We start from the raw sequence: 19,283 nt of genomic DNA, 5'->3' as shown, positions 1-19,283 counted from the left end.
TTGGCGGTGATCTAACAAAATGTCTTCCAGCTCTTAAAGATTGACTTTAAGAGTGCCCCATGGAAGAAGCCAAGAATGAGAGCAAAAGTAGCGGCGGCGGGGGCGACAGGAGCATGTGATGGGTCTCTCTGCAGTACCCTCCTGGGTGACAGCCAGGGCTTCGGCACTTCTTCTTTTCCTCTGCTTCCCTTTACACTCCATGTGGATGAACACACATGTCCATTACCCCCACCACTACTTTTGCTCTCAGCTCTCGACTTCTTCTATGGGGCGCTCTTAAAGTTGACCTTTAAGTGGTCCGGGGACATTTGCCTGCCTGCCTGGTGCCCACCCTCCTGTAGCATGCTTTCTTCCTTCTCCTGGTGGATGCGCCTCTTCCAGCCTGGACTTGCCAGCTAGCAAGTGACCACATATCCCAGGGCTTCTCGCCCCCCTTGTCACAAGATGCCTGCAGCTGCTGCATGCTTTTTTTCGGTGCAGCTGCAGTCCAGCAACCACACTGAAATAAACATGCCCTGTTCTATATGCTGGACCCAGCAAGTCTGAGCAGCTGGTGCATAGAACAGGGCTGCACTGGACCGTTGGAGAAGTGGAGCGAAGCTGGAGATCAGGAGCCGCCTCTTTCACAGTGCAGAAATCCTCCCTGAATTGGCCAGCTGGTCTTCTCTTTCTCCACCTGTTTGTTTTGTATGGCCGAGGGGGAGGAGATCAGCCGCCCAAAGGGGCGGCTGCTGGGGGTGATTCTTTTTCAGTCTCCAGCTGTCTCTTTCAGGCAGAAATCCTCCCCAAATTGGCCAGCTGGTCTCCTCCTCCTCAGCCATACAGAACAAATAGGTAGAGTATGAGGAGACCAGCCGGCCGATTCGGGAGGCTTCTTGTGCTGTGAAAGAGGCTGCTACTGATCTCCAACTTCGCTCTGCTTCTCCAACTGTCTGACATTGCACTGTTCTATGCACTGGCTACTTGGACTTGCCGGGCCCGGTACATAGAACAGGGTGTACTTTTTTCGGCGTGGCTGCTGGATTGCAGCTGCACCGAAGAAAGCACATAGCAGCTGCAGGCATCTCATGACAAAGGGGACAAGAAGCCCTGGGACATCTGCCCACCCACCTGCTGGCTGGCTGGGCCAGGCCAGGCTGGACAAGGCACTTCTGCCGGGAGAAGGAAGAAAACATGCTCCAGGAGGGCGGGCACCGGGCGGATGTCCCTGGGTTGCTGCACATGCGCACTGCATGTGTAGCGCTGCACACACAGTGCACATGTGCAGCAGGCCTGGGACATCCACCCAAGCTGCGCCATGGCCACCATGTGGTCGGGAAAGCTAGAAGAGCAACCGGGGTAAGTGGGTGACTGGGTGGCCGGGCGACTGGGTTGGGGGCGTGGCCAGCCAGGGGTTGCCACCGGTTCAGCGACCCATGCCACATCACCACTACTGGTTCCCCTGAACCAGTGCAAACCATTGAATACCACTTCTGGTTCAGAGCAAGGCCACACTTTCTGGCACATTCCAGTCAAGCTGACACAAATTTGTTCTTCCTTTACAGTTAGTGGCTTTGCTGCTGAATTTTGCAATAAGAGTCATTAGCATTTTATAATTCAGTTCAATTCCTTTTATAAAAGTGTAACTTTCTACCCATTCTCCCAATGCTTTAAAGATCATGCAATGGTATATGAAATTTCTTTCTGCAGAAACAAGATGCTAACATCCTTCACAAATCATTATGGATCAGCTGTTATAGATTCCAGTGACACACTTTGATTTTGAAATTTGCAGTGCCATGCGCATCGGCATCTTCTTGACATTATTGAGATGCTGTCAGCTCATTGCACTGTCACAATGAGCAATATGTTAACACTGTGTACCTTCTTTCATGCCTTGACACTGAACAGTTGTCTTCCCTTACCCACAATGATATTGTTTGCTACAAGCTGATATCAGAAAGTTATTTCTGTTTCAATAGCAATGACCTCTCTCTTTTTAAATATTTAATTTTTTTGACATCGTTTTACCATATCACACTTGTAAGGTTACTATCTTGGCAACCCAATTATAATTTGGAGCACCACCAAAATGAAACAAAAGCAGTATCTTCTCTGGCATCGAAAAAAGAAAAGACAGTAGCAGTCTCAAAATGCTTTATTCTGCCTCTGGAACAAGTTGAACATTTAAGCCAACTTGCAATGTCTGGATGGATGAATGAAAGCACATTTTACTGTATTTTCTTTTCCCTGCCCTTTTCATGACACTTGTCAGTTTCCTTGTGCATCAAAGTAGTCCTGTGACCCAAAGACCTGTCAGCTGGCTGTGATTTATTTGCCAGAGGACAGCAACAAACCACTTTAGAGCACAATACTCCCTTTTTGATTGTAGATGGTGCCAGGCTGAAATTTCTTCAAATACATTTTTAGTTGTTGCTTCCAGGGAAAAGGACTTTTAACAATTATTTTTTTTCTCATTCACCCTTTAGGAGGTGGAATGTCATAAAACAAGCCATTTCCCCTGCTTTCCATCATTTTACTAGTGACAACAGCACCAAAACAAACTCTTTAAGCTTTGTGTCCCTCTCTGTGTGTTGTATGTTTATATTACCTCCTCTTTCCACTCATAGTAAAGGTAGTCCTCAACTTACAACAGTTCATTTAGTGACTGTTCAAAGTTACAACAGCATTGAAAAAGTGTCTTATGACTGTTTTTCACACTTATGATCACTGCAGCATCCCCATGGTCATGTGATTTACATTCAGATGCTTGACAACTGGTTCATATTTATAACGGCTGCAATGTCTGGGCTTATGTGATCATCTTTTGTGATCTTCTGACAAGCAAAATCAATGGGGAAGTCAGATTCACTTAAAAACCTGGTTACTAATTTAACAACTGCAGTGATTTGCTTAACAAATGTTGCAAGAAAAGTTGTAAATTGGGGCAAAACTTGCTTAACAAATTTCTCACTTAGCAACAGAAATTCTGGGCTCAATTGTATTTGGATCACTCTAAATGCAGCAATGACTTTGACAGACCACACTGATTGAAAAAAAGTGCTGAATAATATTAGAGAATGAAACCACATGCTAAAATCATGCAAATGTTAAATTCTCAGACTGTAAAATATGAAGTGTTCACCTTCTCCACTTCTCCTCCATCTGTTATAATTCCTTGCTGTCTTTGTAAGCTTAAAACAAATCAGTATGCATGTTCCCTTGCTGACCACACTTGCTGTTTCTGTTATTATTAATCTTTGCTAAATATTATGTCCCTGAAGACTTTAGTAAGTCTGTGTATTAAAGATACAAAGATTTAGGGATTTGCAAAAACATAAAATCTCTGTCTTCCATCAACATCTTAAGTAATTTCAGAGAGAAAATGCACAAGGGGATAGGGGGGCAAGTGTCCTAATTAAGACCCTTAGATAAGAGCCATCTGATTCCCTTTTCGTATCTGAATACTGATTATATGTGCATTTCTGTAATATTCTTTTTCACACAACATTATTTTTATAATCTTACAGCAAATAAACTCTTGTGTCTTTAGAAGGGATAGGTGGGATTGTTCTATTTTTGCCATATTTTTCTGTCATCTGTTCATAAAGATTATTGTGAAGAGGTGAAAAAAATGGAGCCTCCAACTGTGCATCAGAGGGAAAAAAAAGGCAGGAAGTTGCCTGTTAGAAAGTTCTATTTAAGAAGCTTTTTGAAGCCAAATTCTAGACAATACTTTTTGGTCAGTCGAGGGAGTTATACTGCCTTTCAGCTGTAGAAACTTTTTAAAAAATCATTTTATATCTAATGAGAGTATTGAGCTTTGAACACAAATGCCAAGGATAAATGGACTTTAGAGGACCAGTTGGACCTATTCAATGGTTGATGGAAACTTTCAGGGAAACATTTACACAATAGAGAATCTTAATTCAAAGGCAGAATTGTGATTCAGTACCATGGACAGCTCAGTGAATCTACCTTAATGCACTAATATGATGGAACAAAACTCATGTTTTGGGGGTCCAAAGATGCTTGGGATTTTGAGTGTGGCAAATAATTGTCAAGTGTTGGGGGAAGTAATAACAAACCTTATATTTTCTGGAAGGAATACTGATACAACTGCTCTCTCCACCCCATCTAGAATAGCACTTGTTCTCCAGCACTTCTTTGTATCATCCAGGATGCTCTTTATATCTTGTAGCACGAGCACTAGCACTAGTGCTTAGACTTATGTACTTCTTCATAATTTACAGCATTAAATGGTTTACAGAGTCAGCATGACCCCCAACAATCTGGGTCCTCATTTTATCAACCTCAGAAGTATGAAAGGCTGAATCAACCTTGAGCCATGAGGATCAAACTCTCATCAGTGAGTTGAATTAACCTGCAATACTGAATTCAAGCCCCTGCACCACCATGGTTCCTAGTTGTTCTGTAACTCACCATTGTCTTCTAAACAAAGCACCAAGCTGCAGCCATATTATTTATGTTGTTAAGATATACATAAAGCCTGAAGATTTTCTTTTAGAATGAAAATGGTATTGAAAAGTGAGATTGTTTTGTAATATGCTACATTCCCATTTTTCAATTATTTTACTTACTTACTTACTTGTGAAAGAAAATTTGATGTTATGGTTAAGGCATCCTCTTAAAAACTAGGAGATTGTGAGTTCTATTCCTACCTTAGGCACAAAGTCAGCCAGGTAACCTTGGATCAGTCTCTTTCTCTTGGCCTAGGAAAGGAGGCAATGACAAAACACTTCTGAAATCTTGCCCAGAAAAACTGCAGGGACTAGTCCAGATAGTCACCAGGAGTTTAAAAAAGACTTGAAATCACCTCAGACCCACCCCCCCCATTTCTCCATTTTTCACCTAGTTTATTTGCTTCCTTACTTTATTAGCTGATTTATAAGCTGCCCCAATCTACTGGTTTTAATGGCATACAACTCCCCAATATATAATTGGAATTAAGAACGTACAAAGAAAATAGTGACTAGAAACATTATTGTAGAATTGGGAATTGTGATAAAAAAATTAACATTAATAAGAAATGGCCACTGTTCCAAGTAAATGGCCACTACAATTGTCCAGCTTTCTTGGTTTGAAAGAACAACCAGGTGTCTCTAATGAAGTAGCCTGTAAAGAGATGGGACATTTGTTGAGCCAGATGGTTGATCTGGGTAACCACTATTAACAGGTGCACTCAGATCATATGGCCATGATAACAGTTGGCACAGATTCTGTTTTGTAAGTATTTTACCCTAAGGATTACAATCAATGTGATTATTTGGATAAAACTGAAGTTCTTGCATGATTCTCCAGTTGATACTGGATGCCAACTCACATCATGACTCCCAGCATGGTCCATAGAAAGTAGTAGAAGCTCTTCCTCTATGTTTTGGAATCTAAGATAAAATTCTGATCTGTCCATCTCCCATCTCAGCATACCACTTTTATCTTGCTCAACCACAGTTAATCTGTTATCAATATCTCCAATCTTCCTGTCTCTTTGTTTATCTTCTTCTTCAATTTTTTGGAATCTCTAATCATACTTCATCATCATTTGTTGAATATTCTCCACCTTTTCATCAGTGTTCCCTGTTCTTTGTTCAATGTTCTCTGTTCTCTTTTCAATATTCTCTGTTCTTGTTTGAATATTTTGAATTCCTTGCATAATCATCTCCAGGGTCACTTTTTCTTGTTCTTTTTCTTGCCGTAACATTATCTGTATTGAACGTTGTCCTCCAGATGGTGGAGAAGAAGAAGTAGAAGTTGAGGAACCAGGGGCTGTTAGTTTCCTACTCATTTCGAGCAATTCAAAAGTTCAGGTTCTTCTAGACCTTAATCCAATTGTGAAATAACCAATTGCAATTCCAAATAAAAATAGTAGGAAAAAAGAAGCCTAATAATAATAATAATAATAATAATAATAATAATAATAATAATAATAATAATAATAAAAATAATAATAATCAGGTTCTTGTATAACTTAATCCAATCGATTGGTTAGATAGCAGTAAAAACTCAAAAATGGAGGAAAAGACCATAAACACACACAAAAAAGAAAAAGTTGTTAAATCCTAAAAAAGGTGGAAAAGTGAAAAATAAAAAGCTAAAAAAGAGAAAAGAAAAATTCTTCAAGTTCTTCAACACCTTAATCCAATTAAGAGGTCTCAGATATAAAAGGATACAAAAAAAGAAGGCCAGAAAAAAAAAAACCAATATGGAAGGTAAATGGAAAGAAAAAAATACCAGGGAGGGAGAGAGAAAAAAGAAAAAAAAGACTACTCCCTTAAAAAGAAAAGGAAGGAAATCATTAATACTAAAGCTTTTCCTTTAAAATAAAAGGCAAACATAGAGATTTAACTTCAAAAGACAAGGAAAAAAAAACAGAGACAAATTCCAAAGGGCCAAAAATCCAAATAGCTATTACAAAAAGTAAACTGATGAGGAGGGGTAGCGCAGCTTAGAAAAAATAAAAAGAGCACACTGCACTTTGTTTAATTATCCAAGGCTCTTGTTATATCTCTCTTCTCCAGAGACTTAGCACCTTTTCTTTTCTGATAAGCTTCAACACCAGACTCCAGCTGTTGATAGAAACCCAGAAGAGCACCTGCAATAATACTCTCCCATGCTCTTCCCTCTATCTTATCAAATAGCAATGTCCTTGAAAAGAAGTCTCACTTCTTTCTTAGCTTTGTCTGGTCAAGAAAAAGAAATAGAGTATTTCCAAGCCTCTAGTTGGCAGTGTTACAAAGTTTCTTTTGCTTTCACTTTCCCCCTCCTTTTCCAAGCAAAATATAATAAGAATTAATTAAAAAAAGAAAAAGGTATTTAAAAAAATAACTAAAAGGGAGTCTCTAGCCTAGAATATTATAAAATCAAAAAGGAGAAAAAGAATAGATAAAAGAAGAGAAAAAACCAGTCCAGTTTCAAAATATAAGATCATGTGTAGAAAATCCAGCAATAAGAAGAAAAAAAAATATTACTTTGACATTCCTGTTTAAAATCGCCGCTTAATCACTTCTGTCAAAACTTTTACAGATTCTTTCTTTTCCTTAGGGTGTCCTTTCAAATCTTAAAATAAAGAAAAAGTTCTCACCAAACTGGCACACTCTCTCTTTCCGTTCTCTTTCATTTCAGAGCTGTCCCAACTTCAGCAGCTTTAATGGCTGCCTCTTTGCCGCTGGCAAAAAGAGCTTCTCCTGGATCTACCAGGGACTTTGCAGTATCCCTGGGATCGACAGGATGCGCTCTTTACATTCACCATCTCTTCAGGATGGTTTAGATCCGATTGGACCATCCAGGAGCAAAGATATCGGCAGCAATCTCAGACCACCAAGATCGCATGCCGTATCTTTGCGACGCCAGCTCCGCCCTCCAAAATTATTTCGTAAAACATGAATGAATAAAAGTATAGTCAAATGATTGATTAATAATGATATTAATGTATTTAATACTTGATTGAAAATACAAGAATATATACAATGTAATTGTAATTGAAGACTACGAAATGGAAGTACAAAACGATTTATAAACCAACTGACACACTGTATGTATATATATATATTGAAGATGGCTTGATGTTTTTATGTTTTGTTTGTTTATGTTTGTTTTAAAAACCAATAATTTTTTTTTTTTTAAAAAGACAAATAAATAAATAAATAAACAGAAAGTAATAGAAGCTAAGTAACATCTGACAGTACCACTGTCGGGGTTCTGACGGATGCCTAATTAAATCAAGAGTCTCAAGCCAAGTTTCAAAAGAAATCCAGTTATTTATTAGGAGCCTCATGCCGGCACAGACCAGGTGGAGCCAACTCTGACCTCAGTTAATTCGCGCTTTGCCTCTGACCCTGTTTCCCCCTCCTCCCAATATGTATCATCAGTCACATTCCCCAATGAAGCAATTTTGCTTGTAAAAGTTGCTCCCTTTGGACACTGTGGTTCCTGTGGAGATGGCCTTGGCGATTCGGGTGGAATGTGCCTTGTTTTTACTAAGATACCAGCTCTTTGAGGCAGCCGTGAAGTTCATTCTCCCATCCCCTTTGCCCATAGCAATTCGAGAGCAGTTCAGGGATGCTTTCCGAATTGACATTCGGCTCCCCTCACTTCCTGAAGGTGACCTGTGCAAAGCAAAGGCAGTTTGAGTACAGGTACAGATTTTAGGGGTGTGATTCTCCCCCGGGCTTGATTGGGTTGTCTGTGTGGAATTTAGCTATGGGGCGGTCAGTTTGGATGTTTCTACTCTTTGTCCAAGACACCTCTGATAAGGGAGGTGTTTAAGTGTTGGAGCTGTTTCCTTTGCCATCTCAAATTGAGGATTATTTGCACCTCACAGAGGAGTGGTCTCAGGGTTGACCCAACCAAAGGTTTTTAAGAGGCTGCTATGGAATACCTGGTGTATCTTCCCTGGCAATCAGAGCAATTTTAATTGCACTGTGACTGGGTTGATGATCTTCACTATGGGGAATGGCTGCATGAACTTGGATCCCAGCTTCTTACTGTGGAGTTTTAACCTCAAGTATTTTGTGGAAAGGTAGACTTTTCCTCCAGCTGGAATGGTCGTTTTGGGGCTTGGTGTTTGTCTGCCTGTTTCTTATAGGACTGTGCTGCTTTAGCTAGCACCTTCTTGATGTTTTCCCATGCTGCTTTTAGCATCGACAGCCAGTCTGTCAAGCTAATTGAGAAGTGGGGATCCCTTGGGTATTTGGCATTGGGACGAAGTCCATGACACTTTATAAGGACCCCCTTATAGAGGTGCTCATGCAGCACCTCATTTATTAACTGCACAAACACTGCCAGAACCCCCTGCAGTCCAAAAGACATTACCTTGAATTGGAAGCTCCCTAGGGGGCAGTTGAAAGCTGTTTTCCATTCATCTCCCTCTCTGATGCTGACTCAATAGTGTGCTTCTCTGAGGTCTAATTTAGTAAACACCTTGGCTAGGTGAGACAGCATCTCTTTCATGAGAGGGAGGGGATATAGGTTGTGTACACACATGGCTTTTATTTATTAGATTTGTATTGCCACCTATTCGCCATGGTGACTCAAGGCAGCTTACAACATATAAAACCACAATTTAAAACAATAACACTCATAAAATCAAATAAATCAATAGAGTAAAATTACCCCCACCCCCCCCACCCCCCAGCAACAGCATATCACACAAGCTGTTTGATGGGCTCCATCCCGCTATGGGTTCCCCAGGCCCGCTGGCAGAACCAGGTCTTCAATGCCTTCTGGAAGAGAATCAGAGTGGGGGCCATTCTAATCTCTGGGGGAATGATGGTCCAGAGGGTGGGAGCCACCACAGAGAAGGCCCTTCTTTTGGGTCCCACCAGGTGTATCTCCCTTAAGGATGGAACCAACAACATTCCCTGCCTCCCTTTATACTTTTAAAGTCCACGCATAATCTCATAGTTCCATCTTTTTTTCCTTTAAACAGGATGGTGGCTTGGCTGGCTCAATGAACCCCTTGCTAGGTTTTTTTCTATGTATTTGTGCATTTCTTGCATCATCGGGTTTGGGTAGTTTTGCCCCAGAGATGTCAGGATTCTAATGGATGCCCTAATTAAATCATGATTCTCAAGCCAAGCTTCAAAAGAAATCCAGTTATTTATTAGGAGCCCCATGCCAACACGGACCAGGTGGAGCCAACTCTGACCTCAGTTAATTCACACTTTGCCTCTGACCTTGTTTCCCCCTCCCCTCAGTATGTGTCATCAGTCACATTCCCCAATGAAGCAATTTCCCAGGTTGTAAAAGTCCCTTCCTCCGGCCACTGTGGGTTCCCATGGAAATGGCCTTGGCAATTCAGGAGGAATGTGCTTTGTTTTGACTGAGATACCAGCTCCTTGAGGCAGTAGCAAAGTTTGCTCTCCCATCCCTCTTGCCCATGGCAACTCAAGAGCAGTTCAGGGATGCTTTGTAAGTTGGCAGCCAACTGTACTTATCCTTCTCTTGGAACAGAGTAGGCTACTAGTATTCCCAAAATAATTGATCCTATTTTGGTATCTCCTTTCTGCTCCTAAGACTCCCAAAGATTGATGAAGGAAAAAAGAATGAAGAAAAAAATCCATATTCCTAAAATAAGAATATTTTACAAAAAGGAATAAACTGTCCCAGTCATCTATACAAGAAAATTTTGCCATCTCTATTTTAGGAAAACAGTATTATTTAGTGGATCACTAAAACAAAAATGTCAACACAAACACCTTTTGGAGAGTGGAAGGATCAAGGAATCTTCTTGCAGGCTCAGTTTAGGTCAAATGTGATTCCAGCCCTTTCCTCAAAAACATTGTATGGCCATTAATTTTCTTTTTCCAAAAATTTTATTGATTTTTAAAAAACAGACATAAACAAACAAAACACAAAACATGAAAACATAAAACATCTTTTTTGAAAGCAGCTTGATCCCGGGTTACATCTCTTCGTACAGACACAAATTCAAGTTCATGCTCATTTGATATACCGTTCCATATCTTATTACCATTCTACATTTTCTATATAGCTTCTCCTCTCTTTTAACTCTCTTAATTCTATTTTATTTATTTCATCTCAATTTAAATCATTATATTTATATCCTTTGTCTGTCCTGTTTCAGCTGTCTATTATCTTTTCTCATTAAAACAAAATTTCTCCTGTAATCACTGATTGGAGTATGATGCCTTTATATCTTTCCCCTAAATTTATAACACTTAATATAATACATAACTTTCATTCAGATTCTGCTTAGTACATTCTAAAGCTACACATTATATTTTAAGAAAAGAAAAAATTATAAATGTATAATATAATTAAAACAACAATCCATGCCAGTTCAACTCTATCATTAAAATTAATATTCATTTAAATCTTAAACATTTTACACATTACTTTTCAAATAAGTATCATGATTCTATGGGAACACTTATAAATTTTATGTAGTTACTTCCCCCCCATTTCACTTATATTTTAAAACATTGTATAATTAAAATGTTCCCATTCCTTCCTAATTCAATTCTCTCATTTATTTCATTTCATTTATTTTGTTCAAAAAAGTTTCACTGAATTACACTGAGTATTTTATTCCATTTTATAATCATAAGTTGTTCCAATTTTCTAACATTATTTCTAATACAGGTATAACAATACAATCTTATGTACCTTTGCAGAATCTCTTTTTCAGTTATATTTTTACCCATTATCTCTGAATAAGTCCTGTTTCTTTATATCTTGTTCCAAATCTTTGTAGCTTCTCTTCCCTTCCTTTCTCCCTTGCTTCTTCACTCTGCCCTTTTTACCATTTCCCTCTTCTGTGTTCCTTTTTTCTGTTGCTTTCTAACATTATATCCACTTTTCACCTTATTTTTCCCTTTTTTGGTTGTTTTTTTAGGTCTTAAATTCTCCATTCTCTTTCCCCCCTTTCCCCTTTCTTCCCCAGATAAAGTTACTTGTTCATCAAAGATGGCTTCTTCTTTTCCCTATCTTCTTGCTGGTAGTTTTTTCCTGTAGTTTCTCATAGGTACAAATCGCCATTTTTAAAAAATGAAAAACGAAGCCAAAAGAGCCCTTCCCTTCTTGTTCCTCTTCTTTGCATTTTTTAAATTCCATTTTCAGTTCATCCACAAATGATGCCATTGTAAAAAAAAATTTAAACAACCACCCAATTGTTTTTAATCATTCAAATATAATTTCCAAAAGTCCCAAAGTCACCAAACAATCCAAAAACACATAAGCTGTTTCATTTAACACTTTCTTCTTTTTTCACTTTCTCTTCCTGGGGTTACTATTTAGTTGCAAAGTTCCAGTTAAAATGTATCTTTTAGAAGTCTTGTTACAATTTAACTTTAGATTCTTTTAAATTCCAAGCAGCCTCCTCCAGCCAAATCTTGCTCTTATTCTTTTCCTCTCCCTTCCCACTTACAGCAAAAAAAAGTTTTTTAAATGTTCAGAAATCTTTATTGTCCCCTTGGCATTTAATCCAGTTTAATTACCTGTTGGTGCCAAAGCGGATTTTTCCAATTTCTCATTCATCTGCTGTCAATGTAAGGAAGGAGAGTGAGAAAAAAAAACTTTCCCTTTTCACTTTCATTCACTGCTTCTGAATCTTCTTTGGGAGCGATGTATCTTTTATAAGATTTAAATTCCAGGGTATCTCAGTTGTTGCTTCTTATCCCAGTCAGCCAAAACTTTCACTTCTTAACTTCCTCCTGCACTTTCTTTTCCGGCTGAGTGCTTCTTCGAGGCGGCCATTTCTGACCACCACTCTTACCGCCTTTGGGAAAGGGAGTTTTGCCAGCTGGGGAGGAAAGATGCGGCTTCCCTTGACCCTGCTGGGGTCTCCCCCCTCTTCGCACACCTCTATGGGGTGGCTTCCCCCCGAAGCCAAGGGGCTCGGGACGCTCCAGCGGCAAGCCCAGGCAGAAACCGCGCACGATCACGGATTCCTGCCTGCTGCCAAAGCCCTGCAAACTGGACACGGTTCGTATGGCCATTAATTTGCAAAGTGTCTGTATTGTGTGACTAAGTGTAAACATTTAGTGCTGTGCAGAAGAAGAAAATTCCTGTACTTGTCTTTCTTGGCTTTCATTCAATTGGATTAAAACTTGCTTTTGAATTCTTTTTATGTGTTTGCATTGATGAAAGCAAACTACTTGAATTGCTCCTTTAACATTGCAATAGAGAAAGCAGAAACAGCACATCTTTATTAACTGAAAAACAAATGATAAAATTAAATGGAAATAAATGTTATTCTCTTTTTCTCTTCCTCCCCTCCCTCCCTTTTTAAATATAGGAAGGTTTTTTGGTTTTTTTTGTTTATAAAGAAAACTTTACCTGGCATAAATTTGTCTTACTCAAACCACTAGTTCTAAGGAAGACACATTTTAAATTAGCAGCAGATTTTTTTAAGCTGAAATTTAAAAAGTATGCTTGAAAGAAATAGTATTAGCTAGACCAGTGATGGCTAACCTTTTTGGCACTATGTGCCAAAATGGAGTGTGGGTGGGAGTGCACATGTTCCTGCGTGCTGGAAACTGAAAAAACACACGATCTTCCAGTTTCCGCTGTGCTTGGTCTTCCAGTTTTTGGTGCGCATGCGCAGACCAGCTGGCCAGTGTGCATGCGCTGGATCCACCTGGCATTTCGGCAGGCCTCACACCTTTCTGCCCACCCCCTGTCAGGATGGTGGGACATCCCTACTGACGAACCAGTTCCACAGCCCTGGACAGGGAAAGAAAGTTGGGTGGGGAATGCTGCCTCCCTCCGCTGGAAAGCTGGAGCCCCTTCCTGGCCTCAAAGGGAAGGGGCGCAGTGTTCCTGGAGTTTGGGTTGTGGAGCCAGAAGGTGGGAGAGCTTTGCCCCAACTCTGGCTGGGATGAAGCACCCCTCTCCGACCCGCCACTGAGAACAAGCCAGAAGAAACACACACACACCACTTCTGCCAAGGAAGCATGACTGCTTCCCAGCCAGCGCACCTCTTCCCCCGGCGTTCCTCTGGTGAGCATTTACTGGCTGGGCAGTTAACTGCTCCATGCTGGTGAGCATGCGGGCAGCTCCTCCTCCAGCATCCCACCTGGAAGAGGCAGTGCAACAGCCCAAAGAGGGGCAGAGCTGAGGGACAGGACAGGCGGGCCGGGGCTTCCCTCCCTCTCCACCTGAGTGGGGTTGTTGCTTGGCCCCAGCCCACAGCACATCTGCGCTCCAAAGCACTTGTCTGGCTTGGGTGCCCCAGAAGAGCTGGCTGCCCCCGTGCAGCCCCCCTTCCCACCACTTTTGCCAAGGAGGTGCGACCATTTTTGTCCCCAGCTTTCATCCCACGTGGCTTAGCTCCTGCACTGCCCAAAAAGAGCCGGCTGCCCCGGGCAGCCCCCCTTCCCACCTGCCTCCCCACCTCCCCCCTTTCCTCAGTGGGGCCCCCGCAGCTCTGGAGACAGAGCCCTGATGGGAAGGAAGAAGTGTCAACTTGACCGCCGGCTGGGAGGACACTCCTCGGCACTCGGCCCAGCTTTCCTGGAGGGGCTCCTGGGCAGCCTGGCAAGGCAAGGCGGGGGATGGGGGAGATGAGGATGCCATCAAAGGAAAGAATGCCATCAAGTCCATACAAAGGAAGTGTCAAGGGAGAAAAAGAGAAAAAAAGGAGGGGAGAGGATCTTGGTCTCCCTTCCTTCCTTAAACAGCTTCCAAGACTGCCTCGCCCTTCCCACAGGGATGCCCTCCCTCTCCATCAGCCGAAGCATTCAGCCCCTCCAGGCTCCCTCCACTGACCCCCAAAGGACTCAGCAGCCCCGGAGACCCTCCCGCCCCCCGCCCTTTGGACTCATCTAAGCCCTTTGCGGAGGCAGCCAGGCAGAGCTGGAGGGCCAGAAGGAGCCGGGGGACCAGCCATTGAGCCCTTCCAAGAGCTCCGTCCTGCCGGGAGCCACTTCCTTCCTCCCATCCAGCCTCTCTGAGAAGCTCCCCCGCAGGATCCCTTTTCTCTCCAATGGGGGCATGGACTCCATTGGATCCTGCCGGGGCTGCTGGGCAGCACCTGTGTCTTTTGGGAGGGTGGTTGAGGGAGCCTGGCTCAGCTATGGAAGAGGCGTGTAAAGGAGCATCACAAATGTGCTCCAGATCATTTGTGGCAACAAGAAGAAAACTCCTATGAAGGGAGAGAAGGGGGGAGGGTAAGGATGCCCTGAAGCAAAAGCTGCTGCTGAAGAAAGCAGAATTCTGATGGGTTTGAGCTCTGAATATTTGAGTATGTCAGGCTGATTCAGTTATTTGTAGCTACAAAACAAAGGAGAAGGAAGGGGTGGGGGGAATCTTTTTCCCTCCCAGTTCAAGGCAGGGGACCCAGACAGAATGCAAATTCCTCTTCCTTGTGATCACCTGGATTTTGTCCCCAGACAGGAAATCACCCAGAAGCAGCGCCTTCTCTTTATTTATTGCAGAGATTGATGTGGATGCCCATCTCATGTGCAACAGCTGCTGCTGGACAGGCAGGCCAGGGCTTCCCTCCCTCCCCTCGAGCATGCTTCTTGCATGGCCCCAACCCTCCAGCCCGTGGCACTGCTGTGCTCCAGAGCACCTGGCCGTCTTGGGTGCACAGGAAAGCATTTGCTGGTTGGATGGGTGGCTGCCTCATGCCCAAGCTGGCACTGGAACCCAGAAAAGCAAGGAGACCAGATCTTCTGGCTAGGATGGCTGGGGCCGTTCAAGAAGGGAGGGAAGCCCCAGCCCTCCAGTCCTCACCCCCGCTGCTGCCTTGCCTCTGGTGGTGGTAGCTGTTGCGGTGCCACTTCCAGACGGGATGTTGGAGGAGGAACTTCTGGTGGGGAGGCGAGCTACCTGAATAGAGATGCCACTGAGGGCCTGATCGCTGGCATGCTGAGCCAGGTAGGAGGAATGCCAGGGACAGAAGCGGTCACACCTCCTTGGGAAAAGTGGTGGGAAGGGGGTCTGGCCAACTCTTCTGGGGGCCCCAAGCCAGCCAGGTGCTTTGGAGCACAGATACACATCAGTGCCATGGGCTGGAGAGTTGGGGCTGCACAAGAAGCACACTCGGTGGGGGAGGGAGGGAAGCCCTGGCCTGCCCGTCCATGCCTCCGCTGCCCCCTTGCCTCCGGCAGCAGCAGTGGCTGTTGGGATGCTGCTTCCAGGCGGAATGCTAGAGGAGGAGCTTCCAGTGGGGAGGCGAGCTGCCTGAATGGAGATGCCGCTGAGGGCCTGATCACCAGCGTGCTGAGCTGGGTGGGAGGAACACCTGGGACAGAAGCGGTCATACCACCTTTGCAAAAGTGGAAGGGGGCTGCATGGAGGGGTGGCTCTTCTGAGGCACCCAAGCTGGCCAGGTGCTCCGGAGCACAGATGCACCATGGGCTGGAGCCACGCAACAACCCCACTCAGGCAGAGAAGGAGGGAAGCCCTGTTCCGCCCATCCTGCCCTTCAGCTCTGCCCCTCTCTGGGTCTTTTGGCATGTATGGCCAATTCTCTTTCCTTTGCTGGTCTTTGCACCCGCATGCGCACCAGAAACCAGACCCAGTGTGTCGACGCACATGCACACGTTGGAAACGAGATCATCTTCCTGGAGCGCGCATGTGCACCAGGTGGCTGCTCTTCTGGTTTTTGGTGCACATGCACAAATGAAGTCCAGCTGGCCGGTGCGCTGGAACCCAGAAGAGCAAAGGGCAATGGCTCCACATGCCCAGAGAAATGGCTCTGTGTGCCACTTCTGGCATGCGTGCCATAGGTTCGCCATCACAGAGCTAGACTGTAGCAAACACTAGACATTCAATTAGCAAAGGACTGCATTCCAAATGTTATTGTTTTATGCACTATGATCTGGTGTCTTTCAACCATTTATATGTCCTATAAAACTGAACACCATATTACTGTATAAAATATGCTGTAGGACATACCTAAGAGAAGCAAGAAAGGGAATTTAGTCATAATATTCTCTAAAAAGTCATTGGAGTAAACAGTGTATTTCCAAGGAAAAGCCGATAGGGAATGCACTATTGGTCATAAAATGTAAACAAAAATCAAGTTTTTATTTGTGAACTCTGTTTTGCAGAAAGTTGATGCAAGCAGTAGAAGTCAAATTCACATACAATTGTACCAAAACCTATCTATTTTAAGTTAGACTGTATGCATATATATATGAAATGAATTTCCATTCTTCTTATATTGAACAGACATTTAATATCAAAGTAAACACAAATTGCCAAGTAAATTGAACTTTGAGTCAATAATGAAAAATTAAAATAGAAGAAATACATTTTCTGCTGTTTTGGTTTCCACCTTACCAGAAATTGAGGCAGATGATCTGTTTAGAGTTTCTAGTGTTTTCTGATTATGTGGTTATATTTCATTTCTCTCTCCATGTGGTCTGCATAAATAAACATTAATTTACCTTTCCATGTTTCACCAGCAACTTAAGGAGATCCAGAGGGCTAATCCTAATGTGTTTATGATAGATATGTTGAGTTCACATGCTATGCTAAACATAATTTTATTACTTTGGATTTGGGAAATGGCATAAACTATCTGAACAAGCTATGATTTGGAAACTGTTGTTCAATGGCTTACCAACATGATACAAACCAGTTGTATTAAAAAATGAGCAAAACAGCCAATGGCAAAATTCAGATTTATTTATCAAAAGGAAAAATTATTTAGTTGTGCCAGGCAGGTGTCAGACACAAGCGACTACATCTGTACATGTAAGGTTCAAACCAACAACTTTATTATATTCTGCCTATTATACAGAAATCTTCCCAGACTGCCAGCCTTTGCCTGGGAACAGATAGATAAGATCTATGGAGCTTAAGGGGAGGGAGGGGTCAGTTTTGGATCCTTTGTGTCTGACCAAGGATTCAAGGACAATCAGTTTGAGACCTCTCCTCTGCCTGCCTGGAAATTTCCCAACAGTAGGACAATTTCAAAAAAGGTCCAATGGCTCTTTTCTTTTTAACCTTTTAGTTTCTGAATAATAGTTGGGGAATTCTGGGATACATTTTAGATTCTGACACATTTTAAAGTGGATAAGATTGACAAATGCTGATCTAGAACCAGCCTTCTGAATTTTATCCTGTATGCTTTGGAAGTTCAAAGCTTATTCTATAAGTTTCATATAGAAAGGACACAAAGAGTAGCCTTTGCCTTTTAGTTGGGATTGTTGGAAGATCTTTATATGGTATGACATCCTCTTTTTTGCTTTTACAGGAATGGACACCAGTGAAACCCTCCCAGAATCTGTCCCATCTGCTCCAGGGACACTACCCCATTTCATGCAAGAACCTGATGATGCATATATAATTAAAAGCAACCCAATTGTGTTGCACTGCAGAGCCATGCCAGCAATGCAGATCTTCTTTAAATGCAATGGGGAGTGGGTTCACCAAAATGAGCATGTCTCAGAAGAGAGCATGGACAAAATCACAGGTAAGTGATTTTTCTTTACCAGATCCATGCATACATTGGGAATTTTGAAAGCAAGTTAGGAGTCTTATAAAACAGCTGCTAAGGCAAGGGCTTGCCCATTCACAATATGGGTGTCCCAAGGGACATAACTGAACACAAAGGATTGATATATTGAAAAACAACATTTGAGAGTTGCTTTCAGAATTATTGTTTTATAAAATATATGATAGGGCCAGGACTCTGGCAACTGTCAAGAAGCGTGCATCACAAAAATGTCATTTAAGAGACTTCAGCCCTATGCTCTTTAACTTAACTTAGTATTAGAATTGCAGATAAATGGTAAAAATGGGTGACTTTATATCATATTCTTGAGCCTTACTAAATAGCTTGGCTTGTTTATTTGATTTATGATCCATATTAGCTAGCAGAAATATTGAGAAAGGTGTCAGGCTACAGAACGTTTTCCCATTCAATTAACAAGAATGAACTTCTGAAAACCAAACGTATCAAAAGGAATCCTTTATTGAGATGAGACAATTCATGTAGGAGTTCAAAGCAGCGTCTGAGGTCCCTCAGGCATACAGGAATAGATAAGGGAGTTTAGAACCCCTCCCCTTATCTCGATGTGTATTTAGTGAAACAAAAGCCAGTATGTTAATTCCCTTCACCCCTTCTGTAGAAATGATCTTTTTTCACAGTTTACCAGGGCATACCTAATTTTCCCTCCCACCCCCTTTTTAAAATGAACTTTTTCAGAGATTCCCAGAACTCATCTCACTGTGGAATTTTTATGATCTTCTCATCTCCTGGCTGTACCTCTCAGAGGTGATAGGTTCCGGTCATGTGGGTTTTCTCCCTCCATTGTATCATGTGTGGGTTATACAAATTCGATATAAGATTAAATATATTCAGGTTACATTAAGAAAGGATTTCTTTATCAGTCTCCCCCCCCCCCCCACCTTTTCTTCTTCCACTGAAGAAATGACAGATACACGGATCTGACATCCTGCCCTCCTTAAAAAACAGATAGGTCTACTTGGAAAAAAACAAAAATCATGCATTACATTAGCAATTCAGTATGGTTTATAGGTATTTTAGGTGGAACTTTCCTAGTAATGTGGGTGCTTTTACGTGTTGTTTAGCTACCCACTCATTTTCTGAGGAAGGAAGGTGTTTCCAAGCTACTAAATATTGTGTGGATCCACAGTGAGTGCGTGAATCAAGGACATCTTTAATTTCAAAACATTGTTCCCCATGTACCATGATGGGGGTTGCAGGTGTGGGAAGGGGGGCTCTGAGGTTTGAAGTGATCTCCGGTTTGAGCAAGCTACAGTGAAATACTGGATGAATCTGCCTAAGTGTTTTTGGAAGTTGAAGCTCTACTGTCACGGGGTTAATAATGCTGGAGATGGGG

General features: G+C 42.3%; 1 protein-coding gene across 1 annotated transcript in view; it reads left to right on the top strand.

Moving 5' to 3' along the window:
- Positions 1–19,283, top strand: part of UNC5D (unc-5 netrin receptor D) — a 657,451-nt gene that overhangs the window by 318,788 nt on the left and 319,380 nt on the right. The window contains exon 2 of the mRNA XM_087969985.1: positions 17,672–17,890. Coding sequence (XP_087826111.1) covers positions 17,672–17,890 — 219 coding nt within the window. The remainder of the gene's footprint in view (positions 1–17,671; positions 17,891–19,283) is intronic.

This window comes from Notechis scutatus, chromosome 7, assembly GCF_049901735.1.
Source record: "Notechis scutatus isolate UNSWTSFEM ecotype Mainland chromosome 7, rNotScu1.2, whole genome shotgun sequence".
In the NCBI taxonomy this organism is placed as follows: domain Eukaryota; kingdom Metazoa; phylum Chordata; class Lepidosauria; order Squamata; family Elapidae; genus Notechis; species Notechis scutatus.
Note: the sequence above shows the minus strand (reverse complement) of the source record. Positions and strands in the feature narration are given on the sequence as shown.